Below are 18333 nucleotides of genomic sequence, written 5' to 3' on the forward strand. Positions count from 1 at the left end.
AACTGCCAAAACCCAACATAATTGGTACCCCGTGCCCGAACTCACTACATAAATGGTACCATGTGATCCTTATGAGGGAAGAAATCCCTACAAGATGTTACCAATTTAAGGAATTAGTTAAGGTGGTCCAAGCATATTTTTTTTTTCAGTGTCAAAATCATGTACTTCTGTATATTATGTATATATTATTATATATATGTTATTATCTAGACAGTGCTGCTCAATTTTGTTTAATCTAACGTGTTTGATCGGCGTGATAACGGTAAATAGTATTTATAGCAATAGCGGGTATTAGAAAGGGTATTGTCTGTTCTACATGCTGCAGTAGGCCGAGAACTTCACATGTTTGATCAAAGACCTCCCCTGATGATAAATGAGGCCCCTGGTTTCTCTCACAGTTTCTACTTGTAAAAGACCTTTCAGACTTGGTATCACAGATAGACAAAGAAAGGGAAACTTGCATCCCGCCTACACCTCTGAGCCACTACTGTAGACTATTTGAACCTGTTAAAGGTCACCTTCAAAGCCTGACGCACCCAAACACTCACACAGCAGCTCATTCCTCTCCACCTCCTGACCCTCTGATCAGACACCACTGCAGGCAAGGAGCCTATTGTATTTGTAATGTTTTATTATTATTATCATTATACCTCACCGTCACTGGACCCAAACTTGACCCCTTAAACATGCTCAAATGCTCACCAAATCTGGCACGCTCATCAATACTGGTAAAAAATTTTAATGTAAAAATAAACCCTTAGTGACAAAATGTGCTCTCTTGCGCCACCTAGAAACACTAAAACGATCACCACGGCCCAGAGGAATGTCGTAGAGAGAACAAACCAAAACTCCTTTGTTTGTCTCTTTAAGACCTAAGAATCACACGCCATCTCCTCCGAATTTTGTATCGGCTTCAAAACACGATTAAATGAGAATATTCAGTACAACTTTTTGACTACTGGAGCGTTTTCGATTTTATTAGCCGTCAAAGCTCTGAATGCCAAATCCCGCCGCCTGCCTGCTCTCATTGAAATACACAGAAAAACAAAAATCCCTCCTGAAAAAAAAAAAAAGCCTGGACAGTGGCTAAACCGTGACTCTGATCGACAACTGCGCCTCCTAGTGTCTAAAGTTTACGTCTGACTGCTTCGAAGCCCACACAGACTGAACGACGACAACTCACTGTTACCAATCGCTTCCCCAATGTGGACCAGACTGGCCGGAGAGCGGTTGGGTCAGTGAGCAGCAAAAAGAATATGATGGGGGCAGCTTCTTGGGTGGTCCACATCTTTTTGTCTTCATTTTTCAAAAGTGCAACATACAAAAAAGGGGCAAGTGCAAAGTGCATGGGAGAGGAGAGTGAGAAGCCAGGAGAGTGGCTTATGCACCAGCAAAACCGAGAATGATGTTGAGAGGCACCTTAAATCCATTCTACTGGATTGGATAAAATCATAAAAACTCCACAGGTGACACCAATAACCTTAGCTTTAATAAAAAAGAATCAGCCAATCTGAAACACACATATAATGCACAATGCTCGATTGTTGCCGCCACAGACGGGGGAGGCACACCGGCCCGACCTACGGGCAACAAAAGAAGTTTTAATAAACAAGTTAAAAACAACAATTGCACTCAGTGTGCTTGCTGAACATTTAAAGTGCTGGATGTAAAGTGTTGCGAGTGATTCCGTCGGTAACGTTCGTTACGCTCACATTTGGCCATTTTACTACTTCTAACACATCTACTTTGAAGTCAAAATGTTCACTTCCTGTCTCATACTGTACATCCCACCACTACCTGGCGCCATGATGAAGAGATCCGAGTCATGGCTGATCAGTGTGCAATAATGAGAAGTGATGAGTGTGTTATAAAGGCACCAAAATATCAGCTGTCGTTTCTGTGCAGCAGTAAAGTTTATAAATCAGTTTGTGTATTAAACTGTACACGGGGTCAGCTGGTAATAAAACTTGTTTTGCTCCACAGGACAGTCGGCGTGTCCTTAAATGGAGAATAAACTTGCTGCCCTGATGAATTCAGGACAGTGCTGAAGTGGCAGAATGGGTACATGGAGTTTTCTACTTGCACCAACAAGCTCTGTGTGGCTGCTCACAGGCTCAATGTGAACTCTCCGAGCCGTTCCTCACACTTTCACTGGTCCGTATACAGCGCCATTCTTTTTCTTTTACCAGCAAACACCACAGCCACTGGTTACAGTCACTTGTGAAATTAGATTATTCATTTTCAGCAGTAAACTGATTCCTCACAGCAAACCGGCGTCTTTTATCAGCTGCGACGGCGCAGAAATAAATTGTTTAGTCTTTTTCTGGTACGCCTGGCAGGACAAAGGATAACCTCCATCACTGAGCAGAAATACATTTCTATATAGGTCTGTGACGATAACAAATTTTGCTGGATGATATACTGGCCCACAAATTATCGGCGATAAACGATATTATTACCAACATATTTTTGAGACCAAATTAACTACAAATGTAAAGAAAATAGATCATTAAAATCTAAGTATAACATTTCAAATATAACGTTTCATGACTTTCTATCATGACATGAAGATTGTCTTTCCTTATAAATTAACCAACTTTCCTGTGGTCTTGTCAGATCCCTACACAGTACTGCTGCAAGGAGTTTACTGGAGTTTTGCTGCTTGAAATGTACCGCAGTACTACAGCAGGGAGTTAGAAAAGGACCAAACTAATACATTGTTAACATTATTATTCAGGTTTTTGACAGCAAATACAATTGATTCGATTTCAGGAAAGTTAGTGCCTCTGACCGCATTTATTTTTCTGATGGAGCTCTAACCCAATACTCCTCAAGCGAACAACATAGTTTTCACCCATCACAGCCATTTTGTATGCAGCATTTAGCAAAATGTTGTTTCTTCCTTTAACAAAGTTTGTTCACTTTGTCTTGGTAGGCCTAAAATGACTCTACGTCACAGTTTAAAAAAAATAATATTAGTGGAATGTCCCTTTAATTGACTCGTCGTGGCTCTTCATTGGAATCCTGGGCGAACTTCATTTGCACAGTCCGCAAACAGCCTTTTTTTTTCCCCCCCCCCTGTTAGAGAGATTGAACACACATGACTGATGCCATGCTGTTTGCTTTGTGCTGAGACATCAGCCGTCACCAGAAACCGTGTATTGATCTGCATTCAAAGTGCACTTAGCAGGAGTGCAGCAGGATTAGAGGGAGGGAGATGAAAGGTAGTGATGGAGGAGGAGTAGGAGGAGGAAGAGGAGCTACGGCAGGGTGAAACAAAAAGCCCAATATAAATTCATGGCTGCTATTAAAAGCTCTGCATTGCTGAGTGGAAAACCGCACATCTACGAGGGAGATGTGAACCGTGGGGTTGAACTGTGTCAGAGGGAGATAACAGCTGTTGACCAACAGCTGCATTATCACTGCTTTTGACGGTGGCACAGGGAGAAGGCTACCATAATGAAAAATAATGCTGATCCTAGTATTGATTTGGGTGCCACAGTAGCATGTTCCATTAGGGTGTACAAGCAGAAAACATACGGCCTAATCTGTGCTGTCGTATCCAGTGTGCACTGCCACGCTCAGTTACTGGAAACCCTGATGCATTTAACTTAAAGTGATCACACTACCAATGAAGACCAATAAAGATGACATGACTGCATGGAAAGAAGCTATCGTTTCTGGGACGGGTTTCCACTCTGATGAAGCGCTGAGAAAATCAGAAATGCCATTAATTAGGGAGGGGGGAAAAAAAACGATGCCAAAACTTCTTGAAACCTCTGGATCAACAAGTTTCACAGTCAAAGTAGTGGCGTGTGATCTCAAGAGGCATCGAGCTCCAGGTCTCTATTGCGGAGCTGCTTCCAGTGCAGGCTCCACTCTCAGGCCACCTCCACTGTCAGGACATGGAATCACTAGACATTTAACTCGAATGCAAAGGCATGAACTCCATAGCGGTGAGTGGCTGCTGTTCATTGCCAGAAAAAGTAGGAATGTATGGTTTGTTGCTTGTGTTCGCCACTGGTTTGGGCCCCTTGGCTCCATATGTGAAGCCAACAGTTTTGAACCTGTTCTTTTAAACTTGACAGCGATTTAAAATTGGACTCAGAGATACGCGTGGTGCTTCGCTCGCTTCTTCTAGCTCAGGAGGTTTGTGAAGGTGACGCTCGTTCTGGCACATCAGCACTCTGAAACAGTAACTCGTACTCTTATTACATCTCGGCTTGATGACTGTAATACAGCCAGTCTTTACGGCGCTAGATCCAGGCTAAAAAGCTTTGTTCATTTGAAAAAAAATTATTTTGAAACTGAATGTTCAAGGTTTGATCTTCAATTTTGAAAAAAAAATTAAAACACTGTATTCAAAATACAAATAAGTGTATGAAAAGTTTTTTTAATTTAGAATTTTGGTTCAGCTCTGGAATTCCTTTGATGAAATCCTTTATTTTAATTTTTCACCCTTAAAATATCGATTTTTTTTAAATGTAGGTGTTATTTCTTCAGTTGCAGGTTTAATGTTTTCAGATTTTTTCACATTCAAATCCTGTTTTCAAGTTTCAATTAATTGTTTTCCCCTCTCAAAACTTTCTTTCACGTCGTATTTTTTCAGGCTCAAACTTTTGGCCCTGCTCTGGTGTGGAGGGCGTGGCTTCCACTGTGAGGGGCGTGGCTTCCACTGAGAGGGGTGGGGGATCGTGAGTGACAGGGTTGCAAAGAAAGCTCACGGCGTTCCCCGATTGTGTTTCCTTCATTGAGATTCAAATTTAAGCGTTTACAAACATTGTTAAAAAGGACGACTGAGGAGGACTGAACTTTGAGCTGAACACTTTGAGAACATTAACAGATTAAAAAAATGAACAAAATTATTCAATTTAAAAAAAACTAAAACAAATCATGAATTCAAGAGATTTTTAGAGAAACCAGTCTGGTCTTAAAACTCACTTTAATCGCTTGGCTTTTATAAACTGAAATTCTTTTGTTTTTGCTCTTTTCCTTCTCATCTCTGTATTTTATCATTGTAATTTTATTGTGGTTTGAATGTAAAAGCACTTTGTAACAATGTTTAAAAAAGTGCCATACAAATAAAATTATTATTATTACTATTATCATCTATCCCCAACTGTGTCTGTTAATCCACATAGCTCTGCTTCCTTTCTCCGTCCAGAGGACTCACAGCAGTGGACAGACTTACTGTGTGGCTTGGTGGGATTTTAACCACCACATTCATTTATCACTCCCGCTCACTGCTGTTTTATAATAGTGTTTACTTGTGATTAATTGTGTTTACCGCTACTACGGCGGCACAACGATTTATGACATCACTTAGTCACGTGGGTAAAAAAAACAACAACTCAATACTCCTGCTCGGTGCCTCAGGTCACCTGATCAGTTGCTCCCGGAAATGCAGACGTGGAAATGGAAGCTCAGAATGGACCAGGTGTTTTTCTGATGCTGCTGAAGCTACGGAATGAACTGCCACTGCTCGTCAGACGAGCTCATTCATTCTCAATTTTAAAACCAATCTAAAACCCATTTTTTATTCCTTGGCTTTTAACCCAGCCTGACACTGCTCCTGTTTTTATTGTTGCCATTGTATTGTTTTTATCCTATTTGTATTCTATATTTACTGTTATTGTTTTACTGAAGTACTTTCTGTAAGTGCCTTGTTTTACCCACTTTCTCACCAGCAAGTTTTTTTTAACGTTGGGTATTAGTTTGAAGTTGGAGTCTTTTCACGGTGCAGTTCTTCTGCTTAAGCAAAGTATCGGAGTATTTCCTGCACAATTGGTTATGCAGTATGTCATATCTGCATTTACAATTTGAAGTTCTATCATACAGGCAGTTTGCACTGGGGGGAATTGTAAACTTAAGTGAGCTGTTTTGACAACTTTCTAGACTTTGTAGGCTTTCTACATTTTGTCACCGTATAATAATAAGTCGAGCTGAATTTTAGTTTAAGTCAAACACTGTTTTTTGTAGACGCCTCATTCAATTATTTCTGATAGCGAAAAGCCTGCAGCAGGGGTGGGCAATATGGCAAAAAATGTCATATCACAATTTTTTTTTTTTTGTAATAAAATCACGATCAAGATTTTAATCACAATTCTTTTTTCCATAGATTTTTTTAGATTTAATTTGCAAGCTTGTGACCAGTGCAACCAAACCATTTCCGGATGTAAAACAACAGAAAAAAAAAACTAAAGATAATTGAGGGACCAAAGAACCTTTCTGAACATATTTTAATTCACATAATTTGTGCAATTTTGCCAACATGTGCAAATAACGTAAACATACTAAAAAGTAAATAGCAGCACTCTGATGAAGTGCACTGCTGCAACATAAATAAACATTTGAGGTAGGTTTCACATGAACAGTGAAACATGAAAAGTAAAATAAAAAGTGCAAAACAAAAAGTTATAATAATTCAAGACATACTTAAGACTTATTTTTCAAATGGGAAAATAAATATAGCAACTGGTATAAACTAAGGCAATTCTGCAAAATATTATTTCACAGTCTTTTTAACCGGATTTGAGTACCAAAACATTTAAGCTTATAGAAAAGAGTCAAATAAAAATGCAAAACTTAAGTAACTTAAGGTTATTTCATTTCATTATATTCTCTTGAATATGCCCAAATTGAAATATCAAAACCAATAAACCAAAGATATTTAACCGTTCGAACATTGACTAAGTAACAGTAGTAAAATAGAATCATTTTGCATGTCCAAAAAGGAGTGGGAAGAAGTATAACTTATTAAATTTCACCCCTTCTTCATAAATACATATATTTTAGCACCGTTATATTAAAGCCAATCCTCTACTGAAAAGGTATGATTAAATTACATGTTTTTTTAAATAATATAATTATATATCATACATAATAATGTACAATCATGATATTATTCGAAAGATAACAAATAAAGACAGAGAAGAGTATTCATTTACAATAGACTAAATACTTCTTTACATTCTAGACATGTATATACACACACACAGTACCCACATGTAGAATCAGTCACATCTGCTCACACAACTGAACTGCCATTGACCTCTTCATTTTAGGCCTTCTCCCATGTCTATAATCTGATTATTAAAAATCCAACAGCTTTAGAAAATATTACTGCTTAGATATCAGTTTTTCTCTCCTTCTGAGAGGGACCACGTGCAAATCACAGATGTTTGTGTTTTGTCGTCCGGGGAAAAGCCAAACCATTCGCCTTCAGCCAGGATTCCTCGCTACACAACCAAGCATACACACTCGTGATTCGCTATGATTGGTTGGTCAGGTGCATAGATAGAAGCACTAGATGCCTCACGGCGCCGCCTGTGGCGTGCCTACGGCGCCGCCATCTTGGGGAGGCCTCCCGCTTGTGCTGAACATATACATCCCAGGCTAGAAAATCCACAAAAACATCCGTTACTCGCTTGCTAGTCCACGTATCAACACAAATAATAGCTCATTTTAAAGCTGAGGAAAAGCTCTAGTCTGTGGAGGACCTTTCCGCCTCTCAATAATTCCTCCATGAGGTTTCCATGTTTTTTTCTCGTTGAAGGTGCACTATCAGAGTCTGTCACCATGCTGCTTTGTATGCTTATTTTCAAGCCGCTGTTCCTCAGTATTTTTACGTAGCATTGAGCTTAAAATCAATAACTGCAGTGTTTTGTGGCTCCAGAGTTTGTGTTCAGTGGGAAACGGGTCCAAATGGCTCAGAGTGTTGAAGGTCTCGACCCCTGCTGAGTGAAAATGGGACGTTTTTTCGATGAAATGTTGTTTTCGTTGTTTTGTTTTTGCTGAGATTAGTAGAAATTAAAGTGTTTGAATATTGATATTATCTGTTTCCCACCTCAAGCCATTTTTGATAATTATTGTCAGAAATTATTAATGTGATCAGTGTCTTCACAAAGATGAGTATCAATAATAATAACAATAATATATAACTAAAGGCAAACTGAGCAAATTCATTATTTCATAGTGTATCACACTGGTAGCCCTTCGTATGACTCAGTATCTATGAAGTAGTTGTCAGTTTGAAAAAGGTTATGGAATAGTCTTCCAGGACCAGAACAACACCAGGAATATGTGGAAAGGCATCCAGACGATTACCAACTACAAGGGATCCCAAGCCCCCTGCAAGGACGACAGACTTCCTGTATGACCTCAACAACGTTTTCGGCAGGTTGGAGACGCTGAGCATCACCCCGGCGAAGAAAACAGCACCACTGCTGGACGAGCAGGCACTGCAGCTTGAAAGAGCTGATGTCCGCAGGACCCTGAAAAAAATAAACATCGACAAGGCAGCAGGGCCAGACAACATTCCCGGGAAAGTACTGAGGGAGTGTGTGGACCAGCTGGCCTCGGTTCTGACAGACATTTTTAACACCTCCCTGAACCAGGCCACTGTACCATCATGCTTCAAGCAGGCCACCATCATACCAGTGCCAAAATAAATCCTCAATGACTTTCGCCCCGTAGCACTGACTCCCATAATGATGAGGTGCTTCAAGAGGCTGACGAAGCAGCACATAACCTCTCGCCCTCCTCCACATTCCACCAGGTCCAGTTCGCTCTATAGAGGATGCCATTTCTTCTGCACAGAAGAACACCAATGTGTGAATGGCTACAGGCTCTCCTCAGGGCTGCGTCCTGAGACCGCTACTCTTCACCCTGATGACTCACGACTGCGGTGCCAGGTCCCCCACCAACCAAATCATAACGTACGAAGACGATACTACAGTTTTGGGCCTGATCCAGAACCACGATGACTGGGACTCAAGACCGGAGGTGCTGCATCTGGCTGGCTGGTGGAGGAGAAACAATATTTTACTGAATGTCAACAAAACAAAAGAACTTATTGCTCACTTCAGGAGGAGTCCACCCTGCCACTCTCCACTGATTATTAACAAAACAGCAGCGGAGGTGGTGGAAAGCACCAAGTTCCTGGGGGTGCACATAACAAAAACTCTATCCAATGGCATCTTTCTATGTTGCGGCAGCTGCTCAGCTGCAGACTGGAAGGGCCTCCAGAGAGTGGTGAGGACTGCAGAGAAGACCATTGGGACTTCTCTTCCTTCCGTCAAAGACCTGGGGGCCAAACGCTGCCCGTCGCCAGCAAAAAATATTGTCAGCGACTGCACACACCCACATTATGGACAGTTCTCTCTGCTGGCTTCTGGGAGAAGGTACCACAGCCTGAAGTGCAGAACCACCAGGTTCAACAGCTTCATTCCTCAGGCCATAAAACTCTTGAACTGCAAATAGTTTGTTGCCAGGTCTGAGGATGATACAATAACCCAGTGCAAGAATTATAATTCCAGTGTAATAATTATCATTATATGCATCGCTGGCACTTTAGTCACTGTTTTTAATGTGTGATTTTAAAACTTTTACTGTGTGTATTTATACTTTTACTGTTCCTGCTTTTTAGACACTATGTTTAAGCCTTGCACAGAAACATTTCGTGCTTTGTATGCTTTCAGTAAAAAGGAGTATATTCTAGCGTTTAAAGGGCGAAACGTAATAAGCCACAAGCTATGTTAAAAAAATAGCAATTTCCACTTAAAATAGAAAGGATGTCCACCATGTTTTGTCTTCATGTGAGGAGTAACTCGGCACGTGTTACTTGAAGTCAGCCCACAGAAAAAAAGAGAAAGGGCAGATGAAACTTACCCATGTGACACTTTCAGAAGTATTTGGTACACTTTTGTGAAATGACACAACGAATTAGACAATTTGGATTAAGACTGGTTTCAAACTGCAGACACGCGCTACAAAATACAGAAAGAAATGTCAGGACAGATGGAGATTAGGAACAAGAAAAAGATCACTGTTGTATAGACAAATATCATACTGTTGATGCGCCACCACATCGGGGCGTGTTTCCCTGAAATCATACGCGGGGGCATGGTTTTAGGTAGCAAGCCGTCCAGCCGTCATTTGGACGGTCAATTTTCAGAAAAGACGGCCAATAAAATAGCGGGTGGGTTGCTCAAAGCCTCTAAAATATGTGTATGATGTCCATCACTACTCGTCAGCGTCTAATTTTGTCAAAATCCATCTTTATTTGTCAAAATATAGCGAATTATCAGCTCGAGTACACAACTCGCAACTGACTTCCATTTTTTTGGTTTTTATGCACGGTAATGAGCAATGCGATATTTACGTTTCGAAAGGCGGCCTCTGATTGGTTTGTATTTCTCTGACTCATCCTGATATGTTCAAATCCTGAAGCAGAGAGGAGGACAAATGCTGAGAAATTGTATCTGCAGAATCCACACAGGTGGTATTAATTCTGTGGACCTATGATCTAATTGTTCATTTCCAAAATTTTGACACATGTTTGGATAACTGTACATAATTCAGGTTTTTCATTGAAGAATAAATTGTTCTTTGCTGTGATAATGTTGATTTTGATATAAGTATTGACAATTCCCCTACCAATTTAATTATCTGTGACTGTGTGTGGCCTTGGGACGGAGCTGTAGGTGGCATGCAGTGAACAAATAAGCTCAATATTCAATTAAAAACTAATAAAGGGATAATAAAAACTACTTCACAGTTAAGACGATACAGGTGCTCAGTTTAGGGGTGCAGATGGAAGCAATGTGAAACTACAAGGGGCATAAACAAGTACATGTAGTGAAGCCCCCGCGACCCGGAAACGGATAAGCAGAAGAAAATGAATGAATAAATGAATGAATGTAGTGAAGTTTGGGGTGAGGTGGTTCAGGTACAGGTGGGAACCGTCACCAATGACAAGAAGCCATTACCTTAAAAGAATAAAATACATTTAAACTAAGCAAGAAAGGATATAGGCTGCATCAGTAAAAACATGTCAGAAAAAAAAATGTTATACTGTTAAATCTACATGTCACAATATAGTATTTAGTAGCCCCTCCACCCTCAATGGTTGCAGACCAAATATATTTTGGACACCCAGATTTCTTGGATGGACCCCAAAACACCCATTTCTTCCTCAAACCATACTTGGGGGGGAACCTTACAAAATGACCACGGGCTTCATTGAATAGCTGTTAAGAATCAGAGGACATGTGTTTGCTGTGTATGAGGACTACTTCAGTCTGCACTGCAAATACACAGATGCAACAAGTCAAACGTTCCTTGTATTCCATCGCATGCTCTTTGGCACACGTAAAGTATCTTCACATTACACGTGTGATGTCATGACGTTGCCAAGTGTCGATGATGCCATATCACAAGATTTCCACAGTCATGGAAAAACAGATAGTGATGAAGTGGGAGCCACTGCGGTCTGGCCCTCTGCAGTCATCTGATGTCAGGATCCGTCACACACCGCAAACTGCAAACTGCACCGCAACAACGGGCCTGCTGCCCTGCAGAAACATTCCGCACCACTCCGCAGGCTCCCGTTCTGCGTGAATGTAGTTGTGCGCGCGCGCGCGCACACACACACACACACACACACACACACACACACACACACACACACACACACACACACACACACACACACTGCATTCACGTGATTATTCACGTGTGACTTCGCGCAAAGCAACAGCTTCTCTCCTGCACAGGACCGGCCGAATGCGCTCCTGAGGATGGAGGCACCGCGCCGCACCGCCGCCCACTGCAGTGCCCGCAAAGTGAGGGGACGCAGATGCAGCAGGCTGCTACACCGCACTGCACCCCGCATCCACAGAACAAAACAAAACACCGGAGCCCCGCAGACTGCCGGCAGCGGGCTGCATCCTGCGGCAAGCTGCCGACCGTCAGCACGATGCGCACTCCAGCGCCAGACGAGCTGTCACCCTTAATGCGGTAAAATTCCCCTATCCAAACGCACCACGCACACTCACGCACACAGACGCAGTGTGGATCGGACACGGAGACACTTACAGTCCGCAGGAACTGGATCTCATCCTCGCCCTCTCCTCCTTCAGCCATGGTGAGCGTTCACGCGGAGAGGCAGGCTGCGTCTGCGTGTGGCGCACCGGCTGTCCGCCAGAAAGCGTGTGTGTGTGCGTGTGTGTGTGTGCGTGTGTGTGTGCGCCCTCTGATTGGATGGTGCGTCTCCTCCGGGGGAGGAGCGGCTCAGGTGTGACGGAGCACCGGGGGCGTAGTGCTCCATCTCCCAGCCGCTTCTCTTGGGAAGCTCCCTGCTGAGTAATGGAGACATTTTATAGGAAAAAATCCCTTTAATAAGGAATTATACATGTATCACATGGTATTTCAGAGTGAGAATATATGATGAATCCAGAACAGCGGGTCAGTCAGAAGTAACTGGAGTTTAGTCCTGTAAAGAGCCACATGTCTTTCCTCACATTAACATTTCATTTACGAAACTAAAGAATAAAGTCTGTATGTATGTGACAGTGTTGATCATCAAACTGCTTCTCTAACTGAGCTCAGAACAATTCAGAATGATGAAACACTCCAGTTCAAAGTGTTCACAGACCAGAGGAACACTGTCAGGGTTTAATATCCTGGACTTATTTCACTCATCAGGAAACTTAAACTGAGAGTCCAGTAGGACCGGTCCACCAGGTGGATGATATCATAAAGTCTGATGGGGCCATGGTACATGAAAATATAATGCTTTAAACTTCCTTTCACCAATAGGTGGTGCTATAACTGTTAGACATCACCTTCCTGATTCATGGCGAACCATCACATATTCATTGGAGCGCCATGGCCACGCCCTTTGAGTGTAGAGTAAGATTTTAATAGGCTTTCATTTTGAAGGTCTGTTGTATAAACTGGCCAGATTTCAGGCCTCTAGGACCAAACCCCCCTAGACTGTTTCATGCATTACGCAAAATGGGTGGACTTAATGTAGGGTATGTCAAACTTTCCTCTTCAAATGATCCAGAGCGGTGGATAGAACTGATTGATGATCAACTGTGACATAGTGTGTAACAATCAGTCTAATTTCAGAGTAAACACATAAATAGCGCGGTGACAGCCGTGCGTCTGCTGATACGGTCATGCGCACGGGACACACTGGGGCTGGAGACAGACCGATCAGAATTCTTTGGGGCGCATGCCATTTCAGATTTTGGTCGCACAAACATTTTTAGTAGGAATCCTACGCCATGTTTTATAAATGAGGCCCCAGGGGCCCTCATTTATAAAACATGGTAAAACCGTGCATACGCACATCTGCACACACTTTCCTTTTGTAGATCCCAGTCCACCTGGAAGGTTGACAGTTCAGACTCAACACGCCCACTTTCTACCATAAATGGTCAACGCAAAGTGCCTCGTTGATATTTTTGCATCTCAGCCCGTTGATCAGCCGGCATTTGATGCTAAATCCTGAGAGAAAAGACGAAGGAAAGGAATTTTACGGAGAGAGAAATAGTCATGGAGGAGGTGGAGGTCAGGAGAATGATATTAGTTGGTGTCACAGTAGTGGAAGTGTGTGTTTTTCATTTATTCATTTTCATTTATTTGGACGGGACAGTGCATATTAATGAGGAAGCCATGTGGTTACCGTAAATATGACAGATCTAGCACAAGACTCATTTCCATCCGTTGTCCCACATAAAACCAAACAAGGTTCCAAACACAGGATCCCGGACCCGCCGAGACCAGATGGAGCACAGTGCTCCCAGTCTGAGTGGGCCGGGACTCGGCCCTGACCCGCATGGGGGAGCCCACCTTCATTTCACGACATAGTAGATTATAGTATAACTTATGTGTAAAGCTCATCAAGAAACTTTGTCAGTCAATGTCCGGAACAGATTTGTAAAAAGAGAAAGTAAGTATAACTTAAAAGATCTTCATCAAACCAAGATTTAGGACCAACTCAGGGAACGGGTCAATTTATGGAGCAATCAAGACAAGGAATCAAAAGACTCAAATCACACACACGATTTTAAAATATAATTAAAACCAACATGGTATTCAAATACAAAGAAATGAAGTAAGAGCATCATATTGTCATGAGAGAAAACTCTTAGAGCCAGTTTACATGAACTCAATCTTTCTGCCCACTTTCAGAAGTTTGGAAACCCTTTTTGTGTATAATTCAGTGATGCCGGTAACGCCTTACTTAGTGACTTTTTAAGTAACTTATGACCACTTTTTTTCAGTAACGAGTAATCTAAGGTGTTACTATTTCTAAACCAGTAATCAGATTAAAGTTACTAACCGGCCGCTCCTCCATTCTCATCCAACACACACACACACACACACACACACACACACACACACACACACACACACACACACACACACACACACACACACACACACACACACACACACACACACACACACACACACACCTGACCCGCCCCCTTCTCCACTCTCAGCCAATCACAGGCCAACCTGCTCTAACGGTGCGTTCAGGTGACACAAAAGAATCTGAACTAACAAACATAATCAATAAATCTTGTCATTGCATCTATAACACAACTGCAGAGATGATACACTATTGTTGTCATTTTCCTGAGTAAAAAGAGATTTTGCCATATTTCAATCAATCAATGAAAGACTTAATTTGGGGGAAATTAAATGGTAGCTAAGAGCAGGCACTCCAAATAAATTAACTGCTTCTTCCTGCAGAAGACAGCAGTGCAGTCCCCCCAATATCCAAAATTGAAAGAAGTCCCTTCTTTCAAGGTCAACAGGGAAACAATAAAATAGATGGATTTCAGCTGTGAGCTGTACACACACATGCACGGAAAAATCCTGCAGATTATTGAAGGGGCAGTTATTCTCTGAGAATATGAAGAATTCAAACACATCCACCAGCCTAAAAGCAACACTGCCGCCGTATCCAAAGCCAGAACATTCTTGATTTGTTAAAGTGTGACTTCATAAGATTATACGATATTAATTTATCAGCGGTATAAACGGACTGTTCAGGCTGAACTTCCTCACTGCTCTTCTTTTAGTTTAGAGTTTCCATCCAGTTGTTTTGAGGCTGAGTTCCTTCGTGAGTGTGTTTTGTGTTGGAATATTAAATCACCTCCTCAACGGTATGAGCAGTTCTGCGTTCCATAAATTCATGTTTCTGCAGTTCAGTCAGGTGTGATCACTAACCTCATTATTCCAGATCAAGCCTCTTGGGAGTGAAATAGACTTGTAACAACCTTCAAAGCCTCAGTGACCAGGATTTATTTTATTATGTTGAAAAGATTGTTCTAAATTAGTTTCCTTATCTCCTCTCCGCTGCAGCTCAGTGTTGAACCCGCGCACCAATCACCATCATTTAAGACTTGAGGGACGTGAAAACATATTTCCTTAAACTTCCTCTCAACAATAGATGGCGCTACGACTGTGAATGGACATTAGCCTACGGTTGTGTTCAGGGCAGCACTGTGATTACATGTGAAGTTTCAGGCAGACTGCAGCATGTGGAGCGGAGTCAAGGCCGATTCATCCTCCATAAGAACAAGAAGAAAGTTTGGGAGTCCGGGCTGCTGCCGAATAAAATGACGTCATTTTCTTTGCAAGCTCCCTGCGAATTGGTTCAGCAGCGCCAACCAACCATGTGCTGCGCTAATCAGTCATATTTTAATCCCGTTTAGCATGAAGCCTCGCTACCGAATGAGCCCCGCAGTTTGTTAACATGTCGGAGGGCTGCTTTACGTGATGCCCCTGAACGCATCACTCAAAGCTGTCAGCTCCTGCAGTTAAAACCATAGATATAAAACCTTGATGCCGCACGGCCTATCAGCCCCTGTTGACGCGACGTGTCTGCAGCGCCGCCATCTTGGGGAGGTCTACAGTTTACCCGACAACGAATACGAGTGTATCCGCTAAACTTTCTTCACTTTTGGGGGGTCCGTTTAGACGACACCAGGTGTGTGGATGCACTGTATCCTCAAAGTTTTTAATCCGGCTCCCAAGGTGGAAAGATTCTTTCACGGTAGCTATTTCCTCCTGCAGAGACTGATAAGAGGCTACAGAGCCTGTTACTGCACATGCATATCTCTCCCCCTCCCTCCTGCTCATCCAGTTGTAAACAAACATGGCGGACCAATAGTGATACGACCTGCGGTCCGTATTCTAGTTTTATCGTCCATATCAGTAGTTTAATAGTTAAGACTCACCCCTGATAGCATCCGATGCATCATCAGTCCAAACAGATGTGTGGTTCTCATCATTTTCTTTGCGTATAAAGTGTGTTGTTCTCTCCACGCACATCTGTGTAGTTTCATTACAAAATCAAGCAACAGCGCCCTCCCATGGCCCGGCATACTAATTCCATCATTGTCTCTGTGTCCGCTGCTGCAGTGTAAACACACAGCCTGTGTCAAGAAATTATATAAACAATGACATTTATTACTTAGAACTACATACATTCCATGCAAATACATGTCAATTAGCAGGAAAATCCATTCAGGCAGACATACTGCTTGTTTGCTTCCGTTCTTACTTTATGATAATCAGTCTTGTGGCCTTTGAAGTGCAGATTTTTACCATGAACTCTTCTCAGGTTGCCTCGTTGCGGTTCCCTAACACAGCAGCGTTAATTAAGCCTGGGTCGAGTGAGCAAATTACTCCTTGTACAGCTGGATATTAGGCTCAAGTTTTTCAAAGTAACCTTTTCATATATTTTAAGTATATGGATGATGTCCTTGTCTGTATGAAAACATCTAATACCTCTCGTGTCCTGGCCAAGGTTCAGCTGGCCAGTTATCACTCTCACTACCAAAACAAAGGTGTTGCACTGGCTGTCCGTCTCAATTCCGTTTTTTGTTCTGCTTGAAATGGCTCGAGTAACGCTGGAGTCAGAGGCTCCGAGTATCCATATATTTTTCATGAAAACCATTCCTTTGGTTGCTGGGCTCTGTCAAGCTGGCATAGAGATATTGAAAGACCCTGTTCACTATGTACTGAATCATGTGAACGTGTACTGTGAAAACACAAGAAGACGTGGCTACCAATGAATCATCACTTAAATCAACATAAATACACGGCTTAGACTTGTGAAAAGTGATGCTTCGGTTTCTTGTTTCCAATGAACGCCTGTTTGTGCACCCGTAAGCTGCACAAAACAAGGGCATTTAAATTTTCACAAAAACTTGCTTTCGCTTGCGAGGACTTTCCTAAGATGGCGGACGGCGAGGCACGCCACAGGCGTCCACTGTCCTTTCATTCATATACTATCTTTTTGGGATGTTAGTAGAAAATGTTTCCTCTATGTTGGTGACTTAAGTGAAGTTTATGACCTGTGAGGAACAGAATTTTCTCCGGTAAGCATGAAATGCATTGAAAGAGCTCAAATTTGCGTTCCAATAACGAGTTTACACACAAACCATTTCAGATCATATACCTGAACTCTGTACACACATCAATGGACAAGTTCCAGCTCAGAGAACCAGACCTGTCCTTCAAAGTAAACAGAACAAGTATAAACCCGTGAGCTCAGTACTGCCCCTACAGTGAGGCAGAGGTACTGACAACAGGCCCATCAGGGTTGATGAGGGAATGTTTCTCCCAGCAGTGGTTTTTTCATTGATGAATGATAAAGTCAAAAATTCCCCTACATAGGCTGCACTTTACTGAGACAAATCTCATGTGTGAAAATCACAGCATGTTTCCACAGCTGAGTGTCCCTCTGGATGAAGAGCGTCCAGCGCCCTGCAAGCTATGCATTTTTCCCTTTTCCAACAACAACTCTTCAATTACTCTTCAGAAATGTTGTGATTGTGTAATCGAACGTGATGTGATGCAATGCATCGGTAAATGTTCTAGAATAAACATGTCAGATGAGGTACAGAACACCACAAACATGTTGGATTTTTCTTTTCAAAGTGCAAATCAGTAACAAACGAGACCTGTAACTCTGTCTCCATCATCATGCTGCCATCTGCAGGCATGAAGGGGTTCAACACAACAAAGCCACGTTAGTGTTCGCTTGCCTGCATGCATTAGAAACTCAGCTGGTATCTCTGCTTCAGCTCACCTCCCCAGCTCTGAGACATTCTGCTGCTTCTTCACTGGACACATTTCTTCTTTCTTTCACCTGGAACCGCTCGTCTTCTCACTCCTCTCTGTCCCTTGTTAGATGTCTTATATAGTCAGGGTAGGCCGGGTAGGCAGTACCTACCCAAGGCTAAATTGAAATGAATGAAATATTCATTTTGATCATTTGTTCTAATTATGAGATTAATGAGATTAGTTCATTTTTATTTGTTTTTTGTGACTATTTCTTCTAGACAAGACAGATCAGGGATTGCTAAAGACGGATTCTGTATAGAAGATGTAAATCTCCTCAGTTGGAGATATTTAAAGAAATATTTCTTTGGGATATTATAAATTAGAGAGACCTGCTCAAAAGTCAATAAAACCTGTTCTTTATAAGATGTCAGATATTTCATTTCGGCCTTTGTTTGC

General features: G+C 42.1%; 1 protein-coding gene across 1 annotated transcript in view; it reads right to left on the bottom strand.

Annotated features, from left to right (window-relative positions):
* The window catches only part of ryr2a (ryanodine receptor 2a (cardiac)), a gene marked incomplete at its 5' end in the record, with an annotated part of 133582 nt that extends 121657 nt beyond the window's left edge, over window positions 1-11925 (bottom strand). Inside the window, one exon of the mRNA XM_080480408.1 lies at window positions 11878-11925. Coding sequence (XP_080336534.1) covers window positions 11878-11925 — 48 coding nt within the window. The remainder of the gene's footprint in view (window positions 1-11877) is intronic.
* Between the last annotated feature and the right edge of the window lie 6408 nt (window positions 11926-18333).

Source organism: Lipophrys pholis, assembly GCF_963383615.2.
Source record: "Lipophrys pholis genome assembly, chromosome: 1".
NCBI classification, from domain to species: domain Eukaryota; kingdom Metazoa; phylum Chordata; class Actinopteri; order Blenniiformes; family Blenniidae; genus Lipophrys; species Lipophrys pholis.